This window comes from Ranitomeya imitator, chromosome 3 (genome assembly GCF_032444005.1).
Source record: "Ranitomeya imitator isolate aRanImi1 chromosome 3, aRanImi1.pri, whole genome shotgun sequence".
Taxonomy (NCBI): domain Eukaryota; kingdom Metazoa; phylum Chordata; class Amphibia; order Anura; family Dendrobatidae; genus Ranitomeya; species Ranitomeya imitator.
Window position 1 is genome coordinate 151,717,942 of NC_091284.1, and position 25,975 is coordinate 151,743,916.

At 50.0% G+C, this 25,975-nt stretch overlaps 1 protein-coding gene across 1 annotated transcript in view; it reads right to left on the minus strand.

Moving 5' to 3' along the window:
- Positions 1-252: 252 nt before the first annotated feature.
- LOC138671966 (arylsulfatase H-like) overlaps positions 253-25,975 on the minus strand; it is a 137,089-nt gene continuing 111,366 nt past the window's right edge. The window contains exon 11 of the mRNA XM_069760070.1: positions 253-715. Within this exon, the coding sequence (XP_069616171.1) occupies positions 366-715 (350 nt within the window). The 3' untranslated portion in view covers positions 253-365. The remainder of the gene's footprint in view (positions 716-25,975) is intronic.

The window sequence follows — 25,975 nt, forward strand, 5'->3', positions numbered from 1 at the left end:
TCGCGAAAGGGTCTACAGCGCCTGTGGACCGCATGAAGCAGCCTCAGGGGCCGCACGCGGCCCATATGTTTGAGACCCCTGGTCCATGCATATGCCCAATGCTGTACACTGGATATGGACAACTGAGAAATATTATTTGAGAGATGACCCTTTTTATGTAAAGCTCATGTCACTCACTGTGATTATACTGTGGCTCCCATTACAGACAATACTCCCTGCTCCCCAGACTGTAGTCAGTGTATATAAAAAAGACAGAAAGATAATAAGATTTTTAATACATTTGCTAGCTGTAGCTTCATAACATATTGTAAATGAACCTCTAACTTTCTAAAATTTACACAAATTATATATTTTTTTCAGAACAATTATTTAGTATTTTCTTCATTGCACCAACAGAAGGGAAATATTCCACAGCATGGCTGCAGCCGGGGATCCCACATGTTGTTGTATCTATAGAGCTGCTGAGGCACTGCATGTAGTGTTGCATTATGGTGGGCTACAGCCTTCTGTATGGTTTGCAGCACTTCATTGTAGAGATCTGAATCAGAAGTAAGAGGATTCTTCTCTGAAGGATCATTTGAGAGATTATAAAGGAGTGGTGGAACATGGTAGATCACCTCACCATTGCAGTCACAAACCTTAGAACCATAGCATGCCCCAGCTTCTTCTGTACTGAACTTTGGAGACATATAATGAACCTTCCAAACAGTATCACCTAAAAAAAATTATATTTGATTAAAATAACTATTTTTAGCATCCTATTAATTATTGTTCACAAATAAGGCGGCATCAATAATAAAAAGTCACACTTAGCGTAGGGAAATACAGTCCGTATTTTACATGCGTAATACGCAGAAATGTTCCCGAAATAGTGATCCAAATGTCATCCGTAGGCAAGGTGTGTCAGCGTATTTTGCGCATGTAAACCTCCGTATGTAATCCGTATGGCATCCGTACAGCAAAATTTTCTCACCGGCTTGCAAAACGGACATACAATGAATCCATGTGCTCAAATATTCATGAAAACATATATACAGTCTCTCTCTCTCTCTCATATATAGATATATATATACATCTTTTACTAGCACTTGCGGATTACTGCAACATTTTTTCAAACTGAGTGTTTTTGGTTTTACTATTCTCTTTTGTGTCTTCAGGTTTCTTGGTGGTGTGTGAACATGATCATACAGACTTGTTCACTGTGCAAGTAGCCCATGTGTTCCTGTTTCCATAATTGTTCTCTTGTGTCTACAAGACTGGGGAGTTCCACCACTCCTCTTGGGCTATCTGCACAAAAGCTGTTCTACCCTGTATGCACACATGGATTTTTCCTCTCTGAACCCTGTTCACACAGGTTATATACAGATGATCAGGTTTTTAAATACATCAGATAGGGATTGCATACATTAGTTAGGACTGCTCTGATAAGGGTATACCGTGAAGATTGGTAGAGCAGCTTAGTATACATTTTTTGCAAAAAACGTATCAACCAAATACCCTGTTTTTTACATCTTTTACTAGCACTTGCGGATTACTGCAACATTTTTTCAAACTGAGTGTTTTTGGTTTTACTATTCTCTTTTGTGTCTTCAGGTTTCTTGGTGGTGTGTGAACATGATCATACAGACTTGTTCACTGTGCAAGTAGCCCATGTGTTCCTGTTTCCATAATTGTTCTCTTGTGTCTACAAGACTGGGGAGTTCCACCACTCCTCTTGGGCTATCTGCACAAAAGCTGTTCTACCCTGTATGCACACATGGATTTTTCCTCTCTGAACCCTGTTCACACAGGTTATATACAGATGATCAGGTTTTTAAATACATCAGATAGGGATTGCATACATTAGTTAGGACTGCTCTGATAAGGGTATACCGTGAAGATTGGTAGAGCAGCTTAGTATACATTTTTTGCAAAAAACGTATCAACCAAATACCCTGTTTTTTATATCTTTTACTAGCACTTGCGGATTACTGCAACATTTTTTCAAACTGAGTGTTTTTGGTTTTACTATTCTCTTTTGTGTCTATATATATATATATATATATATATATATATATATATAATCAGTGATATATATACAGTATATATATATATATATATATATATATATATATATTTAATGCAGTGCTAGATAGTGCCGTCTTTTGCTATCTCCTTCCCAAACCCGACAGGATATGAGACATGGTTTACATACAGTAAACCATTTCATATCCCTTATTTTTTTACATATTCCTCACTAATAATGTTCCAAGTGTCTGTGTGAAAAATTTGGGGGCTCTAGCTGTTAAAATAAAGGGTTAAATCACGGAAACAATTGGCGTGGGCTCCCGCGCAATTTTCTCCGCCAGAGTGGGAAAGCCAGTGACTGAGGGCAGATATTAAAGGGAACCTGTCTGTTATGACCTGGTGGTCAGGACAATAATGGACCTGGTGGTTAAGAGCACACGGAATGACCTGATAGTTACTGATAATAAGGACGAGCTCTGGGACGTGGGAACTCTGCTGACCGCAATCCCTAAACCTATCAAACACACTAGAAATAGCCGTGGATTGCGCCTAACGCTCCCTATGCAACTCGGCACAGCCTAAGAAACTACCTAGCCCTGAAGATAGAAAAATAAAGCCTACCTTGCCTCAGAGAAATTCCCCAAAGGAAAAGGCAGCCCCCCACATATAATGACTGTGAGTAAAGATGAAAATACAAACACAGAGATTAAATAGATTTAGCAAAGTGAGGCCCGACTTACTGAACAGACTGAGGATAGGAAAGGTAACTTTGCGGTCAGCACAAAAACCTACAAAAAGACCACGCAGAGGGCGCAAAAAGACCCTCCGCACCGACTCATGGTGCGGAGGCGCTCCCTCTGCGTCCCAGAGCTTCCAGCAAGCAAGACAACAAATTAAATAGCAAGCTGGGCAGAAAAATAGAAAACCAAAGAAATCCAAGCTGGAACTTAGCTTCTGATGGAAGACAGGTCACAAGAACGATCCAGGAGTGAACTAGACCAATACTGGAACATTGACAGGTGGCATAGAGCAAAGATCTAAGTGGAGTTAAATAGAGCAGCAGCTAACGAATTAACCTAGTCACCTGTGAAACTCAGAAACACCCACCAGAGGAAGTCCATGGACAGAACCAGCCGAAGTACCATTCATGACCACAGGAGGGAGCCCGACAACAGAATTCACAACAGTACCCCCCCCTTGAGGAGGGGTCACCGAACCCTCACCAGAGCCCCCAGGCCGACCAGGATGAGCCAAATGAAAGGCACGAACCAGATCGGCAGCATGAACATCAGAGGCAAAAACCCAGGAATTATCTTCCTGACCATAACCCTTCCACTTGACCAGGTACTGGAGTTTCCGTCTCGAAACACGAGAATCCAAAATCTTCTCCACCACATACTCCAACTCCCCCTCAACTAACACCGGGGCAGGAGGATCAACGGATGGAACCACAGGCGCCACGTATCTCCGCAATAACGACCTATGGAACACATTATGGATGGCAAAAGAAGCAGGAAGGGCCAAACGAAATGACACAGGATTGATAACCACAGAAATCTTATACGGACCAATGAAACGAGGCTTAAACTTAGGAGAGGAAACCTTCATAGGAACATAATGAGACGACAACCAAACCAAATCCCCAAAACGAAGTCGGGGACCCACACAGCGCCGGCGGTTAGCGAAACGTTGAGCCTTCTCCTGGGACAATGTCAAATTGTCCACCACATGAGTCCAAATCTGCTGCAACCTATCCACCACAGTATCTACACCAGGACAGTCTGAAGACTCAACCTGCCCTGAAGAGAAACGAGGATGGAAACCAGAATTGCAGAAAAACGGCGAAACCAAAGTAGCCGAGCTGGCCCGATTATTAAGGGCGAACTCAGCCAACGGCAAAAAGGACACCCAATCATCCTGATCAGCAGAAACAAAGCATCTCATATGTTTCCAAAGTTTGATTAGTTCGTTCGGTTTGGCCATTTGTCTGAGGATGGAAAGCCGAGAAAAAAGACAAATCAATGCCCATCCTAGCACAAAAGGATCGCCAAAACCTTGAAACAAACTGGGAACCTCTGTCAGAAACGATGTTCTCTGGGATACCATGTAAACGAACCACATGCTGGAAAAATAATGGCACCAAATCAGAGGAGGAAGGCAATTTAGACAAAGGTACCAAATGGACCATCTTAGAAAAGCGATCACAAACCACCCAAATGACCGACATCTTTTGAGAGGCGGGGAGATCCGAAATAAAATCCATAGAAATATGCGTCCAGGGCCTCTTTGGGACCGGCAAGGGCAAAAGCAACCCACTGGCACGAGAACAGCAGGGCTTAGCCCGAGCACAAGTCCCACAGGACTGCACAAAAGAACGCACATCCCGCGACAAAGACGGCCACCAGAAGGATCTAGCCACCAAATCTCTGGTACCAAAGATTCCAGGATGCCCAGCCAACACTGAACAATGAATCTCAGAGATAACTCTACTAGTCCATCTATCAGGGACAAACAGTTTCTCCGCTGGGCAACGGTCAGGTCTATCAGCCTGAAATTTTTGCAGCACCCGCCGCAAATCAGGGGAGATGGCAGACAAAATTACCCCCTCTTTGAGAATACCCGCCGGCTCAGGAACACCCGGAGAGTCAGGCACAAAACTCCTTGACAGGGCATCAGCCTTCACATTCTTAGTGCCCGGAAGGTACGAAACCACAAAATCAAAACGGGAGAAAAATAAACGACCATCGAGCCTGTCTCGGATTCAACCGTTTGGCAGACTCAAGATAAGTCAAATTCTTGTGATCTGTCAAGACCACCACGCGATGCTTGGCTCCTTCCAGCCAATGACGCCACTCCTCGAATGCCCACTTCATGGCCAACAATTCACGATTACCAACATCATAGTTACGCTCAGCAGGCGAAAACTTTCTAGAAAAGAAAGCACATGGCTTCATCACCGAGCCATCAGAACTTCTTTGCGACAAAACAGCCCCTGCTCCAATCTCAGAAGCATCAACCTCAACCTAAAACGGAAGCGAAACATCTGGCTGGCACAACACAGGGGCAGAAGAAAAATGATGCTTCAACTCCTGAAAAGCCTCTACAGCCACAGAAGACCAATTGACCACATCAGCACCCTTCTTGGTAAAAATCAGTCAACGGTTTAGCAACAGTAGAAAAATTAGCGATGAAGCGCCGATAAAAATTAGCAAAGCCCAGGAACTTTTGCAGGCTCTTCACAGATGTCGGCTGAGTCCAATCGTAAATGGCCTGGACTTTAACAGGGTCCATCTCGATAGTAGAAGGGGAAAAAAATGAACCCCAAAAATGAAACCTTCTGAACTCCAAAGAGACACTTTGACCCCTTCACAAACAAGGAATTCGCACGAAGGACCTGGAACACCATTCTGACCTGCTTCACATGAGACTCCCAATCATCCGAAAAGACCAAAATATCATCCAAATACACAATCAGGAATTTATCCAGGTACTCTCGGAAGATGTCATGCATAAAGGACTGAAATACTGGTGGAGCATTGGAAAGCCCGAATGGCATAACCAGGTACTCAAAATGGCCCTCGGGCGTATTAAATGCAGTTTTCCATTCATCGCCTTGTTTAATACGCACAAGATTATACGCCCCTCGAAGATCTATCTTGGTGAACCAACTAGCCCCCTTAATCCGAGCAAACAAATCAGACAGCAGCGGCAAAGGATACTGAAATTTGACTAATTTTATTAAGAAGGCGGTAATCAATACAAGGTCTCAAAGAACCATCCTTCTTGGCCACAAAAAAGAACCCTGCTCCTAACGGTGATGACGACGGGCGAATATGGCCTTTCTCCAAGGATTCCTTTATATAACTCCGCATAGCGGCGTGTTCTGGCACAGATAAATTGAACAATCGGCCCTTAGGAAACTTACTACCAGGAATCAAATTAATTGCACAATCGCAATCCCTATGAGGAGGTAGGGCACTGGCTTTGGGCTCATCAAATACATCCCGATAATCCGACAAAAACTCTGGAACTTCAGAAGGAGTGGAAGACGAAATAGACAAAAATGGAACATCACCATGTACCCCCTGGCAACCCCAGCTGGACACAGACATAGATTTCCAGTCCAATACTGGATTATGAACCTGTAGCCATGGCAACCCCAAAACGACCACATCATGCAGATTATGCAACACCAGAAAGCGGATATCCTCCTGATGTGCAGGAGCCATGCACATGGTCAATTGGGTCCAATACTGAGGCTTATTCTTGGCCAAAGGCGTAGCATCAATTCCTCTCAATGGAATAGGATACTGCAAGGGCTCCAAGAAAAAACCACAGCGCCTAGCATACTCCAAGTCCATCAAATTCAGGGCAGCGCCTGAATCCACAAATGCCATAACAGAATAGGATGACAAAGAGCAAATCAGAGTAACAAGACAATAGAAATTTAGACTGTACCGTACCAATGGTGGCAGACCAAGCGAACCGCTTAGTGCGCTTAGGACAATCGGAGATAGCATGAATGGAATCACCACAGTAAAAACATAGCCCATTCCGACGTCTGTGTTCTTGCCGTTCAGCTCTGGTCAAAGTCCTATCACATTGCATAGGCTCAGGCCCATGCTCAGATAGTACCGCCAAATGGTGCACAGCTTTACGCTCACGCAAGCGTCGATCGATCTGAATGGCCAAGGACATAGACTCATTCAGACCAGCAGGCATGGGAAACCCCACCATGACATCCTTAAGGGCTTCAGAGAGACCCTTTCTGAAGATTGCTGCCAGGGCACATTCATTCCACTGAGTGAGCACAGACCACTTTCTAAACTTCTGACAATATATCTCCGCTTCATCCTGACCCTGACACAGAGCCAGCAAGATTTTCTCTGCCTGATCCACTGAATTAGGTTCGTCATAAAGCAGTCTTGAGGGTCACCACGTAACAAAGAAATAATGATCTTTACTTGTTGAACAGGGTCACCTGAGGAGCGAGGTTTCAAGGCAAGAAACAATTTACAATTATTTTTGAAATTCAAGAACTTAGATCTATCACCAAAAAACAAATCAGGAATTGGAATCCTAGGCTCTGACATCAGATTCTGAACCACGAAATCTTGAATGTTTTGTATCCTTGTAGTGAGATTATCCATCCAAGAGGACAGACCTTGAATGTCCATGTTTACACCAGTGTCCTGAACCACCCAGAGGTAAAGGGGAAAATAGAGACAAAACACACTGCAAGGAAAAAAAAATGGTCTCAGAACTTCTCTTATCCCTCTATTGAGATTCATTAGTACTTTGGGCCACCTGTACTGTTATGACCTGGTGGTCAGGACAATAATGGACCTGGTGGTTAAGAGCACACGGAATAACCTGATAGTTACTGAAAATTAAGGACGAGCTCTGGGACGTGGGAACTCTGCTGACCGCAATCCCTAAACCTATCAAACACACTAGAAATAGCCGTGGATTGCGCCTAACGCTCCCTATGCAACTCAGCACAGCCTAAGGAACTAGCTAGCCCTGAAGATAGAAAAATAAAGCCTACCTTGCCTCAGAGAAATTCCCCAAAGGAAAAGGCAGCCCCCCACATATAATGACTGTGAGTAAAGATGAAAATACAAACACAGAGATGAAATAGATTTAGCAAAGTGAGGCCCGGAAAGGTAACTTTGCGGTCAGCACAAAAACCTACAAAAAGACCACACAGAGGGCGCAAAAAGACCCTCCGCACCGACTCACGGTGCGGAGGTGCTCCCTCTGCGTCCCAGAGCTTCCAGCAAGCAAGACAACAAATTAAATAGCAAGCTGGACAGAAAAATAGAAAACCAAAGAAATCCAAGCTGGAACTTAGCTTCTGATGGAAGACAGGTCACAAGAACGATCCAGGAGTGAACTAGACCAATACTGGAACATTGACAGGTGGCATAGAGCAAAGATCTAAGTGGAGTTAAATAGAGCAGCAGCTAACGAATTAACCTAGTCACCTGTGAAACTCAGAAACACCCACCAGAGGAAGTCCATGGACAGAACCAGCCGAAGTACCATTCATGACCACAGGAGGGAGCCCGACAACAGAATTCACAACACCTGTCACCCCCAAAATCGATGGTGAGGTAAGCTCACTGTCATCAGGGGCTTATCTACAGCATTTTGTAATGCTGTAGATAAGCCGCCGATGTTACCTGAAAGAGTAGAAAAAGAGGTTAGATTATACTCACCCAGGGGGAATCCTGCTCCAATGGGTGTCTCAGGTCTGGAACAGCGCCTCCCATCTTCATTCCATGACGTCCTCTTCTAGTCTTCACACCGTGGCTGCGGTGCAGGTGTACATTGTCTGCCCTGTTGATGGCAGAGCAAAGTACTGCAGTGCGCAGGCGCCGGAAAGGTCAGAGAGGTCCGGCGCCTGCGCACTGCAGTACTTTGCTCTGCCCTCAACAGGGCAGACAAAGTACGCCTGCGCCGGAGCTGCGGCATGAAGACCAGAAGAGGACGTCATGGAATGAAGATGGGAGGTGCCAGAGCGGACCTGAGACACCCATTTGACCGCCCCTGGGTGAGTATAATCTAACCTCTTTTTCTCCTCTTTCAGGATACATCGGGGGCTTATCTACAGCATTACAGAATGCTGTAGATAAGCCCATGATGGCGGTAAGCTTACCTCACCATCGATTTTGGGGGTGACAGGTTCCCTTTAATAGCCTAGAGGGGGACCATGGTTATAGGACCCCCCCCTGGCTAAAAACATCTGCCCCCAGCCACCCCAGAAAAGGCACATCTGTAAGATGTGCCTATTCTGGCACTTAGCCTCTCTCTTCCCACTCCCGTGTAGCGGTGGGATACGGGGTAATAAAGGGTTAATGCCACCTTGCTATTGTAAGGTGACATTAAGCCAGGTTAATAATGGAGAGGCATCAATAAGACACCTATCCATTATTAATCCAATAGTAGTAAATGGTTAATAAAACATACACATTAGGAAAAAAGTATTTTAATGAAATAAAGACACAGGGTGTTGTAATAGTTTATTATACTCTCAATCCAATTGAAGACCCTTGTCACCTAAAACAAAGTTAAAATAAAAAATCAACAATATCCCATACCTTACGTCGTTCAGTCTTGTCCCACACTGTAAATCCATCTGCTGGGGTTAAATAATTTTACAAGCAGGAGCCTGCTAATGCAGCCGCCCCTGCCTGTAAAAACTGCGGAATGAATGGAAAGCAGGGGAAAGTAGCTACCCAGACTTGCGGTGCTGCGTCCCCTGCTGGCATAACCTCAGGTGAATTTGAGCGTGGGAATTTTTCTGATTAGAAAAGGGAGGGAGGTAATCCTTAGAAAAACAGACAGAACCCACAGCAAGCTGTACCTTCCAGGAGTGACAAAGGACCAAACACTAGTTGTCTGCTTTTTATTAGATCAAGATTATGCCCTTATAACTCCCCTTGAGCAGCACATGTGGGGGCTAATTGTGGCATGTTTTTGATCCTTTACAATTTTATGAGATCCCCTTCTTTCAGGATATCTCCACCCCTGGAAGTCCCAGATGATTGATATGGTTGCCATGCTACTTATCAAAATTTGATCTGAATATAGTAATGAAGCATGACATGGACAGCACTATCCATTGGACTGATATTCAGTTGGAGTGGTTCTGCCAGCCTTAAAGGGAACCTGTCACCCCGAAAATCGCGGGTGAGGTAATCCCACTGGCATCAGGGGCTTATCTGCAGCATTCTGTAATGCTGTAGATAAGCCCCCGATGTTACCTGAAAAAGGAGAAAAAGACGTTAGATTATACTCACCCAGGGGCGGTCCCGCTGCTGGTCAGGTCGGATGGGCGTCTCCGGTCCGCTCCGGCGCCTCCTATCTTCTTTCCATGACGTCCTCTTCTGATCTTCAGCCACGGCTCAGGCGCAGGCATACTTTGCTCTGCCCTCTTGAGGGCAGAGGATAGTACTGCAGTGCGCAGGCGCCGGAAAGGTCAGAGGCCCGGCGCCTGCGCACTGCAGTACTTTGTCTGCCCTCAACAGGGCAGAGCAAAGTACGCCTGCGCCGGAGCCGTGGCTGAAGATCAGAAGAGGACGTCATGGAAAGAAGATAGGAGGCGCCGGAGTGGACCGGAGACGCCCATCCGACCTGACCAGCAGCGGGACCGCCCCTGGGTGAGTAAAATCTAACGTCTTTTTCTCCTTTTTCAGGTAACATCGGGGGCTTATCTACAGCATTACAGAATGCTGCAGATAAGCCCCTGATGCCGGTGGGATTACCTCACCCGCGATTTTCGGGGTGACAGGTTCCCTTTAAGGTGATGTGAGTGAATGCGCTATGTGCGTACCTTCACTACGACACCAAAAATATATCTCGCATAAATATGGGTTCATGCCAAACCCTAATATTCATCACTGACTATTGGCAAAACATCTCAGAGCTGTGCTCTGATCAATGGAAACTTATGCCTGAGAAGTGTACTTCCTTACCTATGATTAAACAAATCCCAGTCTTCCTGTCTTTTCCTCAAAGCATTTATCTGCTGTAATTACCTGGTGACTGCAGGGGTCCCCACTTCAATGAAAATGGAAGTTTCAGCTCTCTCTGTCCTTTCCTCCGTTACTTAGTTTCTCTCTCCCTTAGTTATAAATAGTTTCTCTCTTCTCAGCTATATTTAATTCCATATGTTCACTGCAAGGATAATATGTCCTCTCTCTGGAGATGTTTTATGGATTTTAATTTTTCTCTGACATATATGTATTGATACCACTTAGAGATACATAGTAGGAGAGATTTACTATGCTAAATGTGTTAGAACTCTGGGGTGATTTGCACCCTGCATGCCTTGCACAAATGGCGTGAGTTTGCAGGAAAGTTGTGGTTTTGTGACAGTGTGCAAAATTGGCATACTTTTCCTGCACAAAGCAAGTCAACTAACAATTGGTATAAATCTAGATTAGACATTCTAAAAATGTTTTTAAAAAAAGTCTGTCTTTCATGTTTTATTTGCATTTGATGAGAAATTTAAGATACTAGTTAAATTATGGCGAGAAATAGTGTTATTTTTCATCCGCACCAAGAGGTATGCTTTAACAATTTGGGTAATTTAAATAATTTGTAGTCAGATGAGGAATGAAATGTAGAGATTTATCTGACCATACTCATATCAATTCCTCATTTGTTTCTTTGAATCACTATTAATACAAAGACAGTCAAAAAGTGGGAATTAAGTGCCCTACTACAGTGCCTTGTGAAAGTATTCGGCCCCCTTGAACTTTTCATCCTTTTCCCACAAACATTCTTAAAACATAAATATACCAAATGTAATGTTTTGGTGAAGAATCAACAAAAAGTGGAACACAATTGTGAAGATGAACGAAATTTTGTTGGTTATTTTAAATTTTTGTGGAAATTCAAAAACTGAAAAGTGGGCATGCAATATTATTCGGCCCCTTTAACTTAATACTTTGTTGCGCCACCTTTTGCTGCTATTACAGCTGCAAGTCTCTTGGGGTATGTCTCTATCAGTTTTGTCCATACAGAGACTGAAATTCTTGCCCATTCTTCCTTGGCAAACAGCTCGAGCTCAGTGAGGTTGGATGGAGATCGTTTGTGAACAGCAGTTTTCAGCTCTTTCTACAGATAATAATAATAATAATAATTTTATTTATATAGCGCCAACATATTCCGCAGCGCTTTACAAATTATAGAGGGGACTTGTACAGACAATAGACATTACAGCATAACAGAACTACAGTTCAAAACAGATACCAGGAGGAGTGAGGGCCCTGCTCGCAAGCTTACAAACTATGGGGAAAAGGGGAGACACGAGAGGTGGATGGTAACAATTGCTTTAGTTATTCGGACCAGCTATAGTGTAAGGCTCAGGTGTTCATGTAAAGCTGCATGAACCAGTTACCTGCCTAAGTATGTAGCAGTACAGACACAGAGGGCTAATACTGCATAAAGTGTATGAGAACATGATGCGAGGAACCTTTTTTTTTTTTTTTTATTATAAATAGGCCACACAGGGATCGTTAGGTTAATGCATTGAGGCGGTAGGCCAGTCTGAACAAATGAGTTTTTAGGGCACGCTTAAAACTGTGGGGATTGGGGATTAATCGTATTAACCTAGGTAGTGCATTCCAAAGAATCGGCGCAGCACGTGTAAAGTCTTGGAGACGGGAGTGGGAGGTTCTGATTATTGAGGATGCTAACCTGAGGTCATTAGCGGAGCGGAGGGCACGGGTAGGGTGGTAGACTGATACCAGGGAGGAGATGTAGGGTGGTGCTGAGCCATGGAGTGCTTTGTGGATGAGGGTAGTAGTTTTGTACTGGATTCTGGAGTGGATGGGTAGCCAGTGTAATGACTGGCACAGGGTAGAGGCATCGGTGTAACGGTTGGTGAGGAGATTCTCGATTGGATTCAGGTCTGGACTTTAACTTGGCCATTCTAACACCTGGATACGTTTATTTGTGAACCATTCCATTGTAGATTTTGCTTTATGTTTTGGATCATTGTCTTGTTGGAAGACAAATCTCTGTCCCAGTCTCAGGTCTTTTGCAGACTCCAACAAGTTTTCTTCAAGAATGGTCCTGTATTTGGCTCCATGTATCTTCCCATAAATTTTAACCATCTTCCCTGTCCCTGCTGAAGAAAAGCAGGCCCAAACCATGATGCTGCCACCACCATGTTTGACAGTGGGGATGGTGTGTTCAGGGTGATGAGCTGTGTTGCCTTTACGCCAAACATATCATTTGGCATTGTTGCCAAAATGTTCGATTTTGGTTTCACCTGACCAGAGCACCTTCTTCCACATGTTTGGTGTGTCTCCCAGGTGGCTTGTTGCAAACTTTAAACAACACTTTTTATGGATATCTTTGAGAAATGGCTTTCTTCTTGCCACTCTTCCATAAAGGCCAGATTTGTGCAGTGTGCGACTGATTGTTGTCCTATGGACAGACTGTTCCACCTCAGCTGTAGATCTCTGCAGTTCATCCAGAGTGATCATGGGCCTCTTTCCTGCATCTCTGATCAGTCATCTCCTTGTTTGAGATGAAAGCTTAGAGGGACGGCCAGATTTTGGTAGATTTGCAGTGATGTGATACTCCTTCCATTTCAATACGATCGCTTGCACAGTGCTCCTTGGGATGTTTAACCCCTTAACGACAGCCGATACGCCTTTTAACGGCGGCCACTAAGGGTACTTAAACCACAGCGCCATTAATTAACGGCGCTGTGGAAAAGAAAATAGCGCCCCCCAGAGTCCGATTTTCTCCGGGGGGTCTCGGCTGTCGGGGGTAGCCAAGACCCCAGAGAACATGATTCGGGGGTTTTTTACCGACCCCGCTTTTGCGATCGCCGGTAATTAACCGTTTACCGGTGATCGCAAAAAAAACCAAAACACGATTTCTTTTTAATTTCTCTGTCCTCTGATGTGATCGCACATCAGAGGACAGAGAAAAGGGGTCCCAGATAGCCCCCCCCGATACTCACCTGTCTCCCCCAGTGCTCCTCGTGGCTCCCGATGGGCGCCGCCATCTTTTTCCGGCAAAAAAATGGCAGGCGCATGCGCAGTGCGCCCGCCGGCCGGCATCGGGTGAATTTTTGGGGTATCGGGACCCCAAAGAACATGATCGGGGTCGATTTTACTGACCCCTGTTTTGCGATCGCCGGTAATTAACTGTTTACCGGCGACCGCAAAAAAAAGAAAAAAAGTAATGTGTAATTCTCTGTCCTCTGATGTGATCGCACATCAGAGGACAGAGAAATAGGGGGATTCGGGGACCCTATTATACTTACCGGTGTCCCTGGGTCCTCCTGCGTCCTTCTCCTGCCCGCCGGCGTCTTCATGGGGAAAGAAAATGTCGCCATCTGCTGGCCGGCAGGAGAAGAGCAGTTGGGGCTAAAATTAGGGTTAGGGCTAGGGTTAGGGTTAGGGCTAGGGTTAGGGTTGGTGCTAAATTTAGGGTTACGGTTGGGGCTAAATTTAGGGTTAGGGTTGGGGCTAAATTTATGGTTAGGCTTCTTTCACACTTACGTCGGTACGGGGCCGTCGCAATGCGTCGGCCTGACATACCGACGCACGTTGTGAAAATTGTGCACAATGTGGGCAGCGGATGTAGTTTTTCAATGCATCCACTGCCCAATCTATGTCCTGGGGAGGAGGGGGCGGAGTTACGGCCACGCATGCACGGTCAGAAATGGCGGACGCGACGTACAAAAAAATGTTACATTTAACATTTTTTTGTGCCGACGGTCTGCCAAAACACAACTGATCCAGTGCACGACGGACGCGACGTGTGGCCATCCGTCACGATCCGTCGGCAATACAAGTCCATGGGCAAAAAACGCATCCTGCGGGCACATTTGCAGAATCCGTTTTTTGTCCAAAATGACGGATTGCGACGGATGCCAAACAACGCAAGTGTGAAAGTAGCCTTAGGGTTAGGGTTGGGGCTCAAGTTAGGGCTAGTGTTGGGGCTAAAGTTAGGGTTAGAGTTGGGATTAGGGTTAGGGTTTGGATTAGGGTTGGTATTAGGGTTAGGGTTGGCATTAGGGTTACGCTTGGGATTAGGGTTAGGTTTGGGATTAGGGTTAAGGTTAGGGTAGTGATTAGGGGTGTATTGGGATTAGGGTTAGGTTTGAAGTTAGGGTTGAGATTAGGATTAGGGGTGTGTTGGATTTAGGGTTTTGATTAGGGTTATGGTTAGGGTTGACATTAGGGTTGTTTTGGGGTAAGGGTTGTGATTATCGTTAGGGTTAGTGATTAGGATTATGGATCGGGTTAGGATTAGGGTTAGGGGTGTGTTGGGGTTAGGGTTGGAGCTAGAATTGGGGGGTTTCCACTGTTTAGGTACATCAGGGGGTCTCCAAACACGACAGCCAATTTTGCGCTCAAAAAGTCAAATGGTAATCCCTCCCTTCTGAGATCTGCCGTGCGCCCAAACAGTGGGTTACCCCCACATATGGGGCATCAGCGTACTCAGGATAAATTGGACAACAACTATTGCAGTCCAATTTCTCCTGTTACCCTTGTGAAAATAAAAACTTGGGGGCTACAACATCTTATTTTGTGGAAAAAAAAATATTTTTTTATTTTCATGACTCTGCATTATAAACTTCTGTGAAGCACTTGGGCATTCAAAGATCTCACCACTAGTGTTGAGCGATACCTTCCGATATCGGAAAGTATCGGTATCGGTTTGGATCGGCCGATATTCAAAAAATATCGGATATCGCCGATACCGATACCCGATCCCAATGCAAGTCAATGGGACCAAAATATCGGAATTAAAATAAACCCTTTCTTTCCTTGTAGGTTCATTCTACATGAAGGAAAACAACTAAGAATAATGTAGGATGTATGGGGGAGGTGGCGGAGACATTAAAGGCAATGAGGATTAGTCCAATCAAATAGAATAGCATGTTTTTTTTTTTTTTAAAGACGTTCGGATTGAAAAAGATATTGACTATGTAAATTTTTTTTATTTTGTCAGATATTGATGTTTCACTATTCCACGCCCTTCCCCTTCTTTTTTTTCTTTTCCCACACTTTCATCTTCATCATCATCAGCATCTTTGACATCAACTTCTTCACCTTATTCATCTTCTTCTTCATCTTCTACCTATTTTTTTTTTTTTATTACATTCTTCATATTCATTTTCTTCAACTATTATTATTCTTCCTATTCTACATATTCTTTTTATTCCACTGTTATTATTCTTCCTATTCTACTTCTTCATCATATTCTCATTTGTGACAGGCATTCCCGTAGTTGTTATCTATAAAAGTTGGAAGATTACACCTTCCGTTCTGCCAGTCACAAAAGTTACATTTGTCCGCGTTCAGTTTGGCCTGCAGCATCAGGCTTTATCCAGGGGCACCACGAGGAGGAACGGACTCACCCCCATACACTGCTTAGTCTTCTTCTGCATATAATTTAGATAATATCTTTTGCTCTGATATTAAGTCTTATGCTTAATGTTCTTCTGCTCTTTGTTCTGCAGCCTCTTGTTCTTCTGCTTCTCGGTCTTCCATGTTGTCGTCTCCAGGGTCGTCGTCTCCAGTGTCGTCATCTCCGCCGTCGTCGTCTCAGCCGTCGTCGTCTCCGCCGTCGTCGTCTCCGCCGTCGTCGTCGTCGTCATCGGGGTGGTCTTCCGGGTCGTCGTCATCGGGGTGGTCTTCCGGGTTGTCGACGTTAGGGTCTTCAACTTGGAAATGTAGCAGAAGGTACAAGAAGGCTGAGAAAATGCCAAGAACCAGCTGATGGAACTGGAACTCGGATGGCTACCCGAAGGTTCAAGAGCCTATGGAACTACCGAGGACCAGCTGACGTTACTGGAACCCGGTTACTAAGCAGGAGGTACCCGTGCTAAAAAGCACTACCAAGGACCGCCTGACGTTGGCGGAACTCGGATACCCAGAAGGAGGCACCTAAGCCAAAGGCTCTGCCCGGAACCAGCTGACGTTACTGGAACCAGGATGGGGAGCAGAAGGTACAAGAGCAAAAGACACTGCCGAGAACCAGCTGACGGTACTGGAACCCGGATGGGTAGCCGAATGTCCAAGAGCCAATGGAACTACCAAGGACCAGCTGACGTTACTGGAACCCGGTTACTAAGCAGGAGGTACCCGTGCCTGAAAGCACTACCAAGGACCACCTGACATTGGTGGAACTTGGATACCCAGAAGGAGGCACCTAAGCCAAAGGCTCTGCCCGGAACCAGCTGACGGTACTGGAACCAGGATGGGGAGCAGAAGGTACAAGAGCAAAAGACACTGCCGAGAACCAGCTGACGGTGCTGGAACCAGGTGGTGGACCCGAAGGCCCACAGGAGAGGAGAGAACAGCTAGGCCGCGAGGCAGCCGCAGTTACCGAACCCCAACAGTCCTACAGGGGGAGCTGGGCCTACTGGCACTACAGAACCAGCCTTGACTACCAGTTCACGCAGCCCACATAGGAAGCTCCTAAACTGGAGGCACCCTGGAGTTGGCTAACTCGACCGCACCACGACGGGGCAAGCATAGGCGTCTCAGTGAAGTTGACACAACCCGGAAACAGCTGACGGTGCTGAAACCAGGCTTGGCACGAGGGAGTACCTGTGACAAGAACACTGCCGAGAACCAGCTGGCGGTGCTGGAACCCGGATGCGTTGCCCCAGTGTGCAAGAGCCAATGGCACGACCGAGGACCAGCTGACGGTGCTGGAACCCGGTTACTAAGCTGTAGGTGCCCGCGCTTAAAAGCACTACCAAGGACCGCCTGGCGTTGGCGGAACTCGGATACCCAGGAGGAGGCACCTAAGCCAAAGGCTCGGCCCGGAACCAGCTGACGGTGCTGGAACCAGGTGGTGGACCCGAAGGCCCACAGGAGAGGAGAGAACAGCTAGGCCGCGAGGCAGCCGCAGTTACCGAACCCCAACAGTCCTACAGGGGGAGCTGGGCCTACTGGCACTACAGAACCAGCCTTGACTACCAGTTCACGCAGCCCACATAGGAAGCTCCTAAACTGGAGGCACCCTGGAGTTGGCTAACTCGACCGCACCACGACGGGGCAAGCATAGGCGTCTCAGTGAAGTTGACACAACCCGGAAACAGCTGACGGTGCTGAAACCAGGCTTGGCACGAGGGAGTACCTGTGACAAGAACACTGCCGAGAACCAGCTGGCGGTGCTGGAACCCGGATGCGTTGCCCCAGTGTGCAAGAGCCAATGGCACGACCGAGGACCAGCTGACGGTGCTGGAACCCGGTTACTAAGCTGTAGGTGCCCGCGCTTAAAAGCACTACCAAGGACCGCCTGGCGTTGGCGGAACTCGGATACCCAGGAGGAGGCACCTAAGCCAAAGGCTCGGCCCGGAACCAGCTGATGGTGCTGGAACCAGGTGGTGGACCCGAAGGCCCACAGGAGAGGAGAGAACAGCTAGGCCGCGAGGCAGCCGCAGTTACCGAACCCCAACAGTCCTACAGGGGGAGCTGGGCCTACTGGCACTACAGAACCAGCCTTGACTACCAGTTCACGCAGCCCACATAGGAAGCTCCTAAACTGGAGGCACCCTGGAGTTGGCTAACTCGACCGCACCACGACGGGGCAAGCATAGGCGTCTCAGTGAAGTTGACACAACCCGGAAACAGCTGACGGTGCTGAAACCAGGCTTGGCACGAGGGAGTACCTGTGACAAGAACACTGCCGAGAACCAGCTGGCGGTGCTGGAACCCGGATGCGTTGCCCCAGTGTGCAAGAGCCAATGGCACGACCGAGGACTAGCTGACGGTGCTGGAACCCGGTTACTAAGCTGTAGGTGCCCGCGCTTAAAAGCACTACCAAGGACCGCCTGGCGTTGGCGGAACTCGGATACCCAGGAGGAGGCACCTAAGCCAAAGGCTCGGCCCGGAACCAGCTGACGGTGCTGGAACCAGGTGGTGGACCCGAAGGCCCACAGGAGAGGAGAGAACAGCTAGGCCGCGAGGCAGCCGCAGTTACCGAACCCCAACAGTCCTACAGGGGGAGCTAGGCCTACTGGCACTACAGAACCAGCCTTGACTACCAGTTCACGCAGCCCACATAGGAAGCTCCTAAACTGGAGGCACCCTGGAGTTGGCTAACTCGACCGCACCACGACGGGGCAAGCATAGGCGTCTCAGTGAAGTTGACACAACCCGGAAACAGCTGACGGTGCTGAAACCAGGCTTGGCACGAGGGAGTACCTGTGACAAGAACACTGCCGAGAACCAGCTGGCGGTGCTGGAACCCGGATGCGTTGCCCCAGTGTGCAAGAGCCAATGGCACGACCGAGGACTAGCTGACGGTGCTGGAACCCGGTTACTAAGCTGTAGGTGCCCGCGCTTAAAAGCACTACCAAGGACCGCCTGGCGTTGGCGGAACTCGGATACCCAGGAGGAGGCACCTAAGCCAAAGGCTCGGCCCGGAACCAGCTGACGGTGCTGGAACCAGGTGGTGGACCCCAAGGCCCACAGGAGAGGAGAGAACAGCTAGGCCGCGAGGCAGCCGCAGTTACCGAACCCCAACAGTCCTACAGGGGGAGCTGGGCCTACTGGCACTACAGAACCAGCCTTGACTACCAGTTCATGCAGCCCACATAGGAAGCTCCTAAACTGGAGGCACCCTGGAGTTGGCTAACTCGACCGCACCACGACGGGGCAAGCATAGGCGTCTCAGTGAAGTTGACACAACCCGGAAACAGCTGACGGTGCTGAAACCAGGCTTGGCACGAGGGAGTACCTGTGACAAGAACACTGCCGAGAACCAGCTGGCGGTGCTGGAACCCGGATGCGTTGCCCCAGTGTGCAAGAGCCAATGGCACGACCGAGGACTAGCTGACGGTGCTGGAACCCGGTTACTAAGCTGTAGGTGCCCGCGCTTAAAAGCACTACCAAGGACCGCCTGGCGTTGGCGGAACTCGGATACCCAGGAGGAGGCACCTAAGCCAAAGGCTCGGCCCGGAACCAGCTGACGGTGCTGGAACCAGGTGGTGGACCCGAAGGCCCACAGGAGAGGAGAGAACAGCTAGGCCGCGAGGCAGCCGCAGTTACCGAACCCCAACAGTCCTACAGGGGGAGCTGGGCCTACTGGCACTACAGAACCAGCCTTGACTACCAGTTCACGCAGCCCACATAGGAAGCTCCTAAACTGGAGGCACCCTGGAGTTGGCTAACTCGACCGCACCACGACGGGGCAAGCATAGGCGTCTCAGTGAAGTTGACACAACCCGGAAACAGCTGACGGTGCTGAAACCAGGCTTGGCACGAGGGAGTACCTGTGACAAGAACACTGCCGAGAACCAGCTGGCGGTGCTGGAACCCGGATGCGTTGCCCCAGTGTGCAAGAGCCAATGGCACGACCGAGGACCAGCTGACGGTGCTGGAACCCGGTTACTAAGCTGTAGGTGCCCGCGCTTAAAAGCACTACCAAGGACCGCCTGGCGTTGGCGGAACTCGGATACCCAGGAGGAGGCACCTAAGCCAAAGGCTCGGCCCGGAACCAGCTGATGGTGCTGGAACCAGGTGGTGGACCCGAAGGCCCACAGGAGAGGAGAGAACAGCTAGGCCGCGAGGCAGCCGCAGTTACCGAACCCCAACAGTCCTACAGGGGGAGCTGGGCCTACTGGCACTACAGAACCAGCCTTGACTACCAGTTCACGCAGCCCACATAGGAAGCTCCTAAACTGGAGGCACCCTGGAGTTGGCTAACTCGACCGCACCACGACGGGGCAAGCATAGGCGTCTCAGTGAAGTTGACACAACCCGGAAACAGCTGACGGTGCTGAAACCAGGCTTGGCACGAGGGAGTACCTGTGACAAGAACACTGCCGAGAACCAGCTGGCGGTGCTGGAACCCGGATGCGTTGCCCCAGTGTGCAAGAGCCAATGGCACGACCGAGGACTAGCTGACGGTGCTGGAACCCGGTTACTAAGCTGTAGGTGCCCGCGCTTAAAAGCACTACCAAGGACCGCCTGGCGTTGGCGGAACTCGGATACCCAGGAGGAGGCACCTAAGCCAAAGGCTCGGCCCGGAACCAGCTGACGGTGCTGGAACCAGGTGGTGGACCCCAAGGCCCACAGGAGAGGAGAGAACAGCTAGGCCGCGAGGCAGCCGCAGTTACCGAACCCCAACAGTCCTACAGGGGGAGCTGGGCCTACTGGCACTACAGAACCAGCCTTGACTACCAGTTCATGCAGCCCACATAGGAAGCTCCTAAACTGGAGGCACCCTGGAGTTGGCTAACTCGACCGCACCACGACGGGGCAAGCATAGGCGTCTCAGTGAAGTTGACACAACCCGGAAACAGCTGACGGTGCTGAAACCAGGCTTGGCACGAGGGAGTACCTGTGACAAGAACACTGCCGAGAACCAGCTGGCGGTGCTGGAACCCGGATGCGTTGCCCCAGTGTGCAAGAGCCAATGGCGCGACCGAGGACTAGCTGACGGTGCTGGAACCCGGTTACTAAGCTGTAGGTGCCCGCGCTTAAAAGCACTACCAAGGACCGCCTGGCGTTGGCGGAACTCGGATACCCAGGAGGAGGCACCTAAGCCAAAGGCTCGGCCCGGAACCAGCTGACGGTGCTGGAACCAGGTGGTGGACCCGAAGGCCCACAGGAGAGGAGAGAACAGCTAGGCCGCGAGGCAGCCGCAGTTACCGAACCCCAACAGTCCTACAGGGGGAGCTGGGCCTACTGGCACTACAGAACCAGCCTTGACTACCAGTTCACGCAGCCCACATAGGAAGCTCCTAAACTGGAGGCACCCTGGAGTTGGCTAACTCGACCGCACCACGACGGGGCAAGCATAGGCGTCTCAGTGAAGTTGACACAACCCGGAATCAGCTGACGGTGCTGAAACCAGGCGAACACTGCAGAGAACCAGCTGGCGGTGCTGGAACCCGGATGCGTTGCCCCAGTGTGCAAGAGCCAATGGCACGACCGAGGACCAGCTGACGGTGCTGGAACCCGGTTACTAAGCTGTAGGTGCCCGCGCTTAAAAGCACTACCAAGGACCGCCTGGCGTTGGCGGAACTCGGATACCCAGGAGGAGGCACCTAAGCCAAAGGCTCGGCCCGGAACCAGCTGACGGTGCTGGAACCAGGTGGTGGACCCGAAGGCCCACAGGAGAGGAGAGAACAGCTAGGCTGCGAGGCAGCCGCAGTTACCGAACCCCAACAGTCCTACAGGGGGAGCTGGGCCTACTGGCACTACAGAACCAGCCTTGACTACCAGTTCACGCAGCCCACATAGGAAGCTCCTAAACTGGAGGCACCCTGGAGTTGGCTAACTCGACCGCACCACGACGGGGCAAGCATAGGCGTCTCAGTGAAGTTGACACAACCCGGAAACAGCTGACGGTGCTGAAACCAGGCTTGGCACGAGGGAGTACCTGTGACAAGAACACTGCCGAGAACCAGCTGGCGGTGCTGGAACCCGGATGCGTTGCCCCAGTGTGCAAGAGCCAATGGCACGACCGAGGACCAGCTGACGGTGCTGGAACCCGGTTACTAAGCTGTAGGTGCCCGCGCTTAAAAGCACTACCAAGGACCGCCTGGCGTTGGCGGAACTCGGATACCCAGGAGGAGGCACCTAAGCCAAAGGCTCGGCCCGGAACCAGCTGACGGTGCTGGAACCAGGTGGTGGACCCGAAGGCCCACAGGAGAGGAGAGAACAGCTAGGCCGCGAGGCAGCCGCAGTTACCGAACCCCAACAGTCCTACAGGGGGAGCTGGGCCTACTGGCACTACAGAACCAGCCTTGACTACCAGTTCACGCAGCCCACATAGGAAGCTCCTAAACTGGAGGCACCCTGGAGTTGGCTAACTCGACCGCACCACGACGGGGCAAGCATAGGCGTCTCAGTGAAGTTGACACAACCCGGAAACAGCTGACGGTGCTGAAACCAGGCTTGGCACGAGGGAGTACCTGTGACAAGAACACTGCCGAGAACCAGCTGGCGGTGCTGGAACCCGGATGCGTTGCCCCAGTGTGCAAGAGCCAATGGCACGACCGAGGACTAGCTGACGGTGCTGGAACCCGGTTACTAAGCTGTAGGTGCCCGCGCTTAAAAGCACTACCAAGGACCGCCTGGCGTTGGCGGAACTCGGATACCCAGGAGGAGGCACCTAAGCCAAAGGCTCGGCCCGGAACCAGCTGACGGTGCTGGAACCAGGTGGTGGACCCGAAGGCCCACAGGAGAGGAGAGAACAGCTAGGCCGCGAGGCAGCCGCAGTTACCGAACCCCAACAGTCCTACAGGGGGAGCTGGGCCTACTGGCACTACAGAACCAGCCTTGACTACCAGTTCACGCAGCCCACATAGGAAGCTCCTAAACTGGAGGCACCCTGGAGTTGGCTAACTCGACCGCACCACGACGGGGCAAGCATAGGCGTCTCAGTGAAGTTGACACAACCCGGAAACAGCTGACGGTGCTGAAACCAGGCTTGGCACGAGGGAGTACCTGTGACAAGAACACTGCCGAGAACCAGCTGGCGGTGCTGGAACCCGGATGCGTTGCCCCAGTGTGCAAGAGCCAATGGCACGACCGAGGACTAGCTGACGGTGCTGGAACCCGGTTACTAAGCTGTAGGTGCCCGCGCTTAAAAGCACTACCAAGGACCGCCTGGCGTTGGCGGAACTCGGATACCCAGGAGGAGGCACCTAAGCCAAAGGCTCGGCCCGGAACCAGCTGACGGTGCTGGAACCAGGTGGTGGACCCCAAGGCCCACAGGAGAGGAGAGAACAGCTAGGCCGCGAGGCAGCCGCAGTTACCGAACCCCAACAGTCCTACAGGGGGAGCTGGGCCTACTGGCACTACAGAACCAGCCTTGACTACCAGTTCACGCAGCCCACATAGGAAGCTCCTAAACTGGAGGCACCCTGGAGTTGGCTAACTCGACCGCACCACGACGGGGCAAGCATAGGCGTCTCAGTGAAGTTGACACAACCCGGAAACAGCTGACGGTGCTGAAACCAGGCTTGGCACGAGGGAGTACCTGTGACAAGAACACTGCAGAGAACCAGCTGGCGGTGCTGGAACCCGGATGCGTTGCCCCAGTGTGCAAGAGCCAATGGCACGACCGAGGACCAGCTGACGGTGCTGGAACCCGGTTACTAAGCTGTAGGTGCCCGCGCTTAAAAGCACTACCAAGGACCGCCTGGCGTTGGCGGAACTCGGATACCCAGGAGGAGGCACCTAAGCCAAAGGCTCGGCCCGGAACCAGCTGACGGTGCTGGAACCAGGTGGTGGACCCGAAGGCCCACAGGAGAGGAGAGAACAGCTAGGCCGCGAGGCAGCCGCAGTTACCGAACCCCAACAATCCTACAGGGGGAGCTGGGCCTACTGGCACTACAGAACCAGCCTTGACTACCAGTTCACGCAGCCCACATAGGAAGCTCCTAAACTGGAGGCACCCTGGAGTTGGCTAACTCGACCGCACCACGACGGGGCAAGCATAGGCGTCTCAGTGAAGTTGACACAACCCGGAAACAGCTGACGGTGCTGAAACCAGGCTTGGCACGAGGGAGTACCTGTGACAAGAACACTGCCGAGAACCAGCTGGCGGTGCTGGAACCCAGATGCGTTGCCTTGCCTATTAAAGATTGTCTTCCTAGAGCCCCAACTAGCGGTGTTGGAGCAAAGGGTAAGCAGGGGGAGATGAGTGTAGGCCGAAGCCTGCACTGGAGGCAGCTTTGTGTCTGCGTTGCGTTTGCAGGACACTTTGCCGGCTACACACTGGGGGAACAGCTGGCGTTGCTGAACCCCACTAACACAATGGCGTGTGTTTTTCTCTGTGCAGCTAGCACTTGCGGGCAAAAACTAGCGATGTTAGAGCCCGTGTTGAAGCAGGAGGAGGAGGAGAGGAGCAGAGTGTAGGCCGAAGCCTAGTTGAACCAATTTCAAAGGAAACCTTTAACCCCCCCCTCAGGTGTTACAAAGTACAAGAGACACACCTTGTGCAGTATTAATGCTGCACAAGTGAAAGGTTGCTCTATTAATTTGTCTACTTGCACACGCTGAATGAAAGACATACACAATTTACCCCATTCTACAGTCAAACTGTAGTGGATGCGTGACTTGGTTTTTTGATGAGACGCAGCACAGGTGTCCAAAATAACGCCTTGGTGCTTGGCGCAGCTTCCTGAGCGTTGTTATTTGCTGTACAGGAGTCTGCGCTCTTGTGTTATCCCTTGGCAATGCCCTGTTAGCGCTGCCCATCTTATGACATCATTTCATGTTGGCCGGTGCGGTTAACGATGGCCATAAATCCCAGACCCACAGTGTCTTTTCATAAAGCCACACTGCGGTGCTGGGATTCGTGGCCTTGAGCAGTAAATATTTTGGCCGCTCACACACGTCCTTACACCTGCTTCAGACTGGGCGGCCTCTGCTGATCCCTTCTCGCATGCCGCGGCCATGAGGCTGCACAGTCTGAAGAAGGCGGAAGGAGATGAGTTAAGACAGGCGAAGATATGCACTGCTCGTGCCCATCAATCACACCCTCGCAGTCAAAATAATTAAGACAACGAGGAGCATTTTATTCAGGCAGGGCGGACGAACAGGCGCAAGTAGCCAACCAATGATGTCAGAAGACGGGAAGCGCTACCAAGGGGGGTGCTGCGTATCATTAGAAAGGAAAGTCACACCTCAGGGACAGTGGAATGGTCTCAAAGAGACACATTTTGTACGTGTTGAGTTCCACGTGGGCAAGGAGAAAACATCAGCCACCTTGTACAAATGCAGCAGTACTGCTGTACAAGGTGGCTGTTATACATATAAACACCTGGGGGTGGGGGCCAGGCTCCCTTCAATTTCAGTTCATGTGCCTGCGTGGCGTTTGCAGGTCACGTTGCAAGCTGCACAGCAGGGGAACAGCTGGCGGTGCTGAACCCCACTAACACATTGGCTGGTGTTTTTCTCTGTGCAGCTAGCATGTCCGGGCAGAAACTGGCGTTGTTTGAGCCCAGGGTCAGCAGGAGGAGGAGAGGAGCAAAGTGTAGGCCGAAGCCTGCACTGGTGGCAGCTTTTGTTCTCTTGTGGCAGCGTGGCTTGTGCTGGACACGTTGCCGACTACACAGCAGGGGAACAGCTGGCGTTGCTGAACCCCACTAACACATTGGCTGGTGTTTTTCTCTGTGCAGCTAGCATTTCCGGGCAAAAACTAGCGGTGTTTGAGCCCAGGGTCAGCAGGAGGAGGAGAGGAGCAAAGTGTAGGCCGAAGCCTGCACTGGTGGCAGCTTTTGTTCTGTTGTGCCAGCGTGGCTTGTGCTGGACACGTTGCCGACTACACAGCAGGGGAACAGCTGGTGGTGCTGAACCCCACTAACACATTGGCTGGTGTTTTTCTCTGTGCAGCTAGCATTTCCGGGCAAAAACTAGCGGTGTTTGAGCCCAGGGTCAGCAGGAGGAGTAGAGGAGCAGAGTGTTGGCCAAAGCCTAGTTGAACCAATTTCAAAGGTTACCTTTAACCCCCC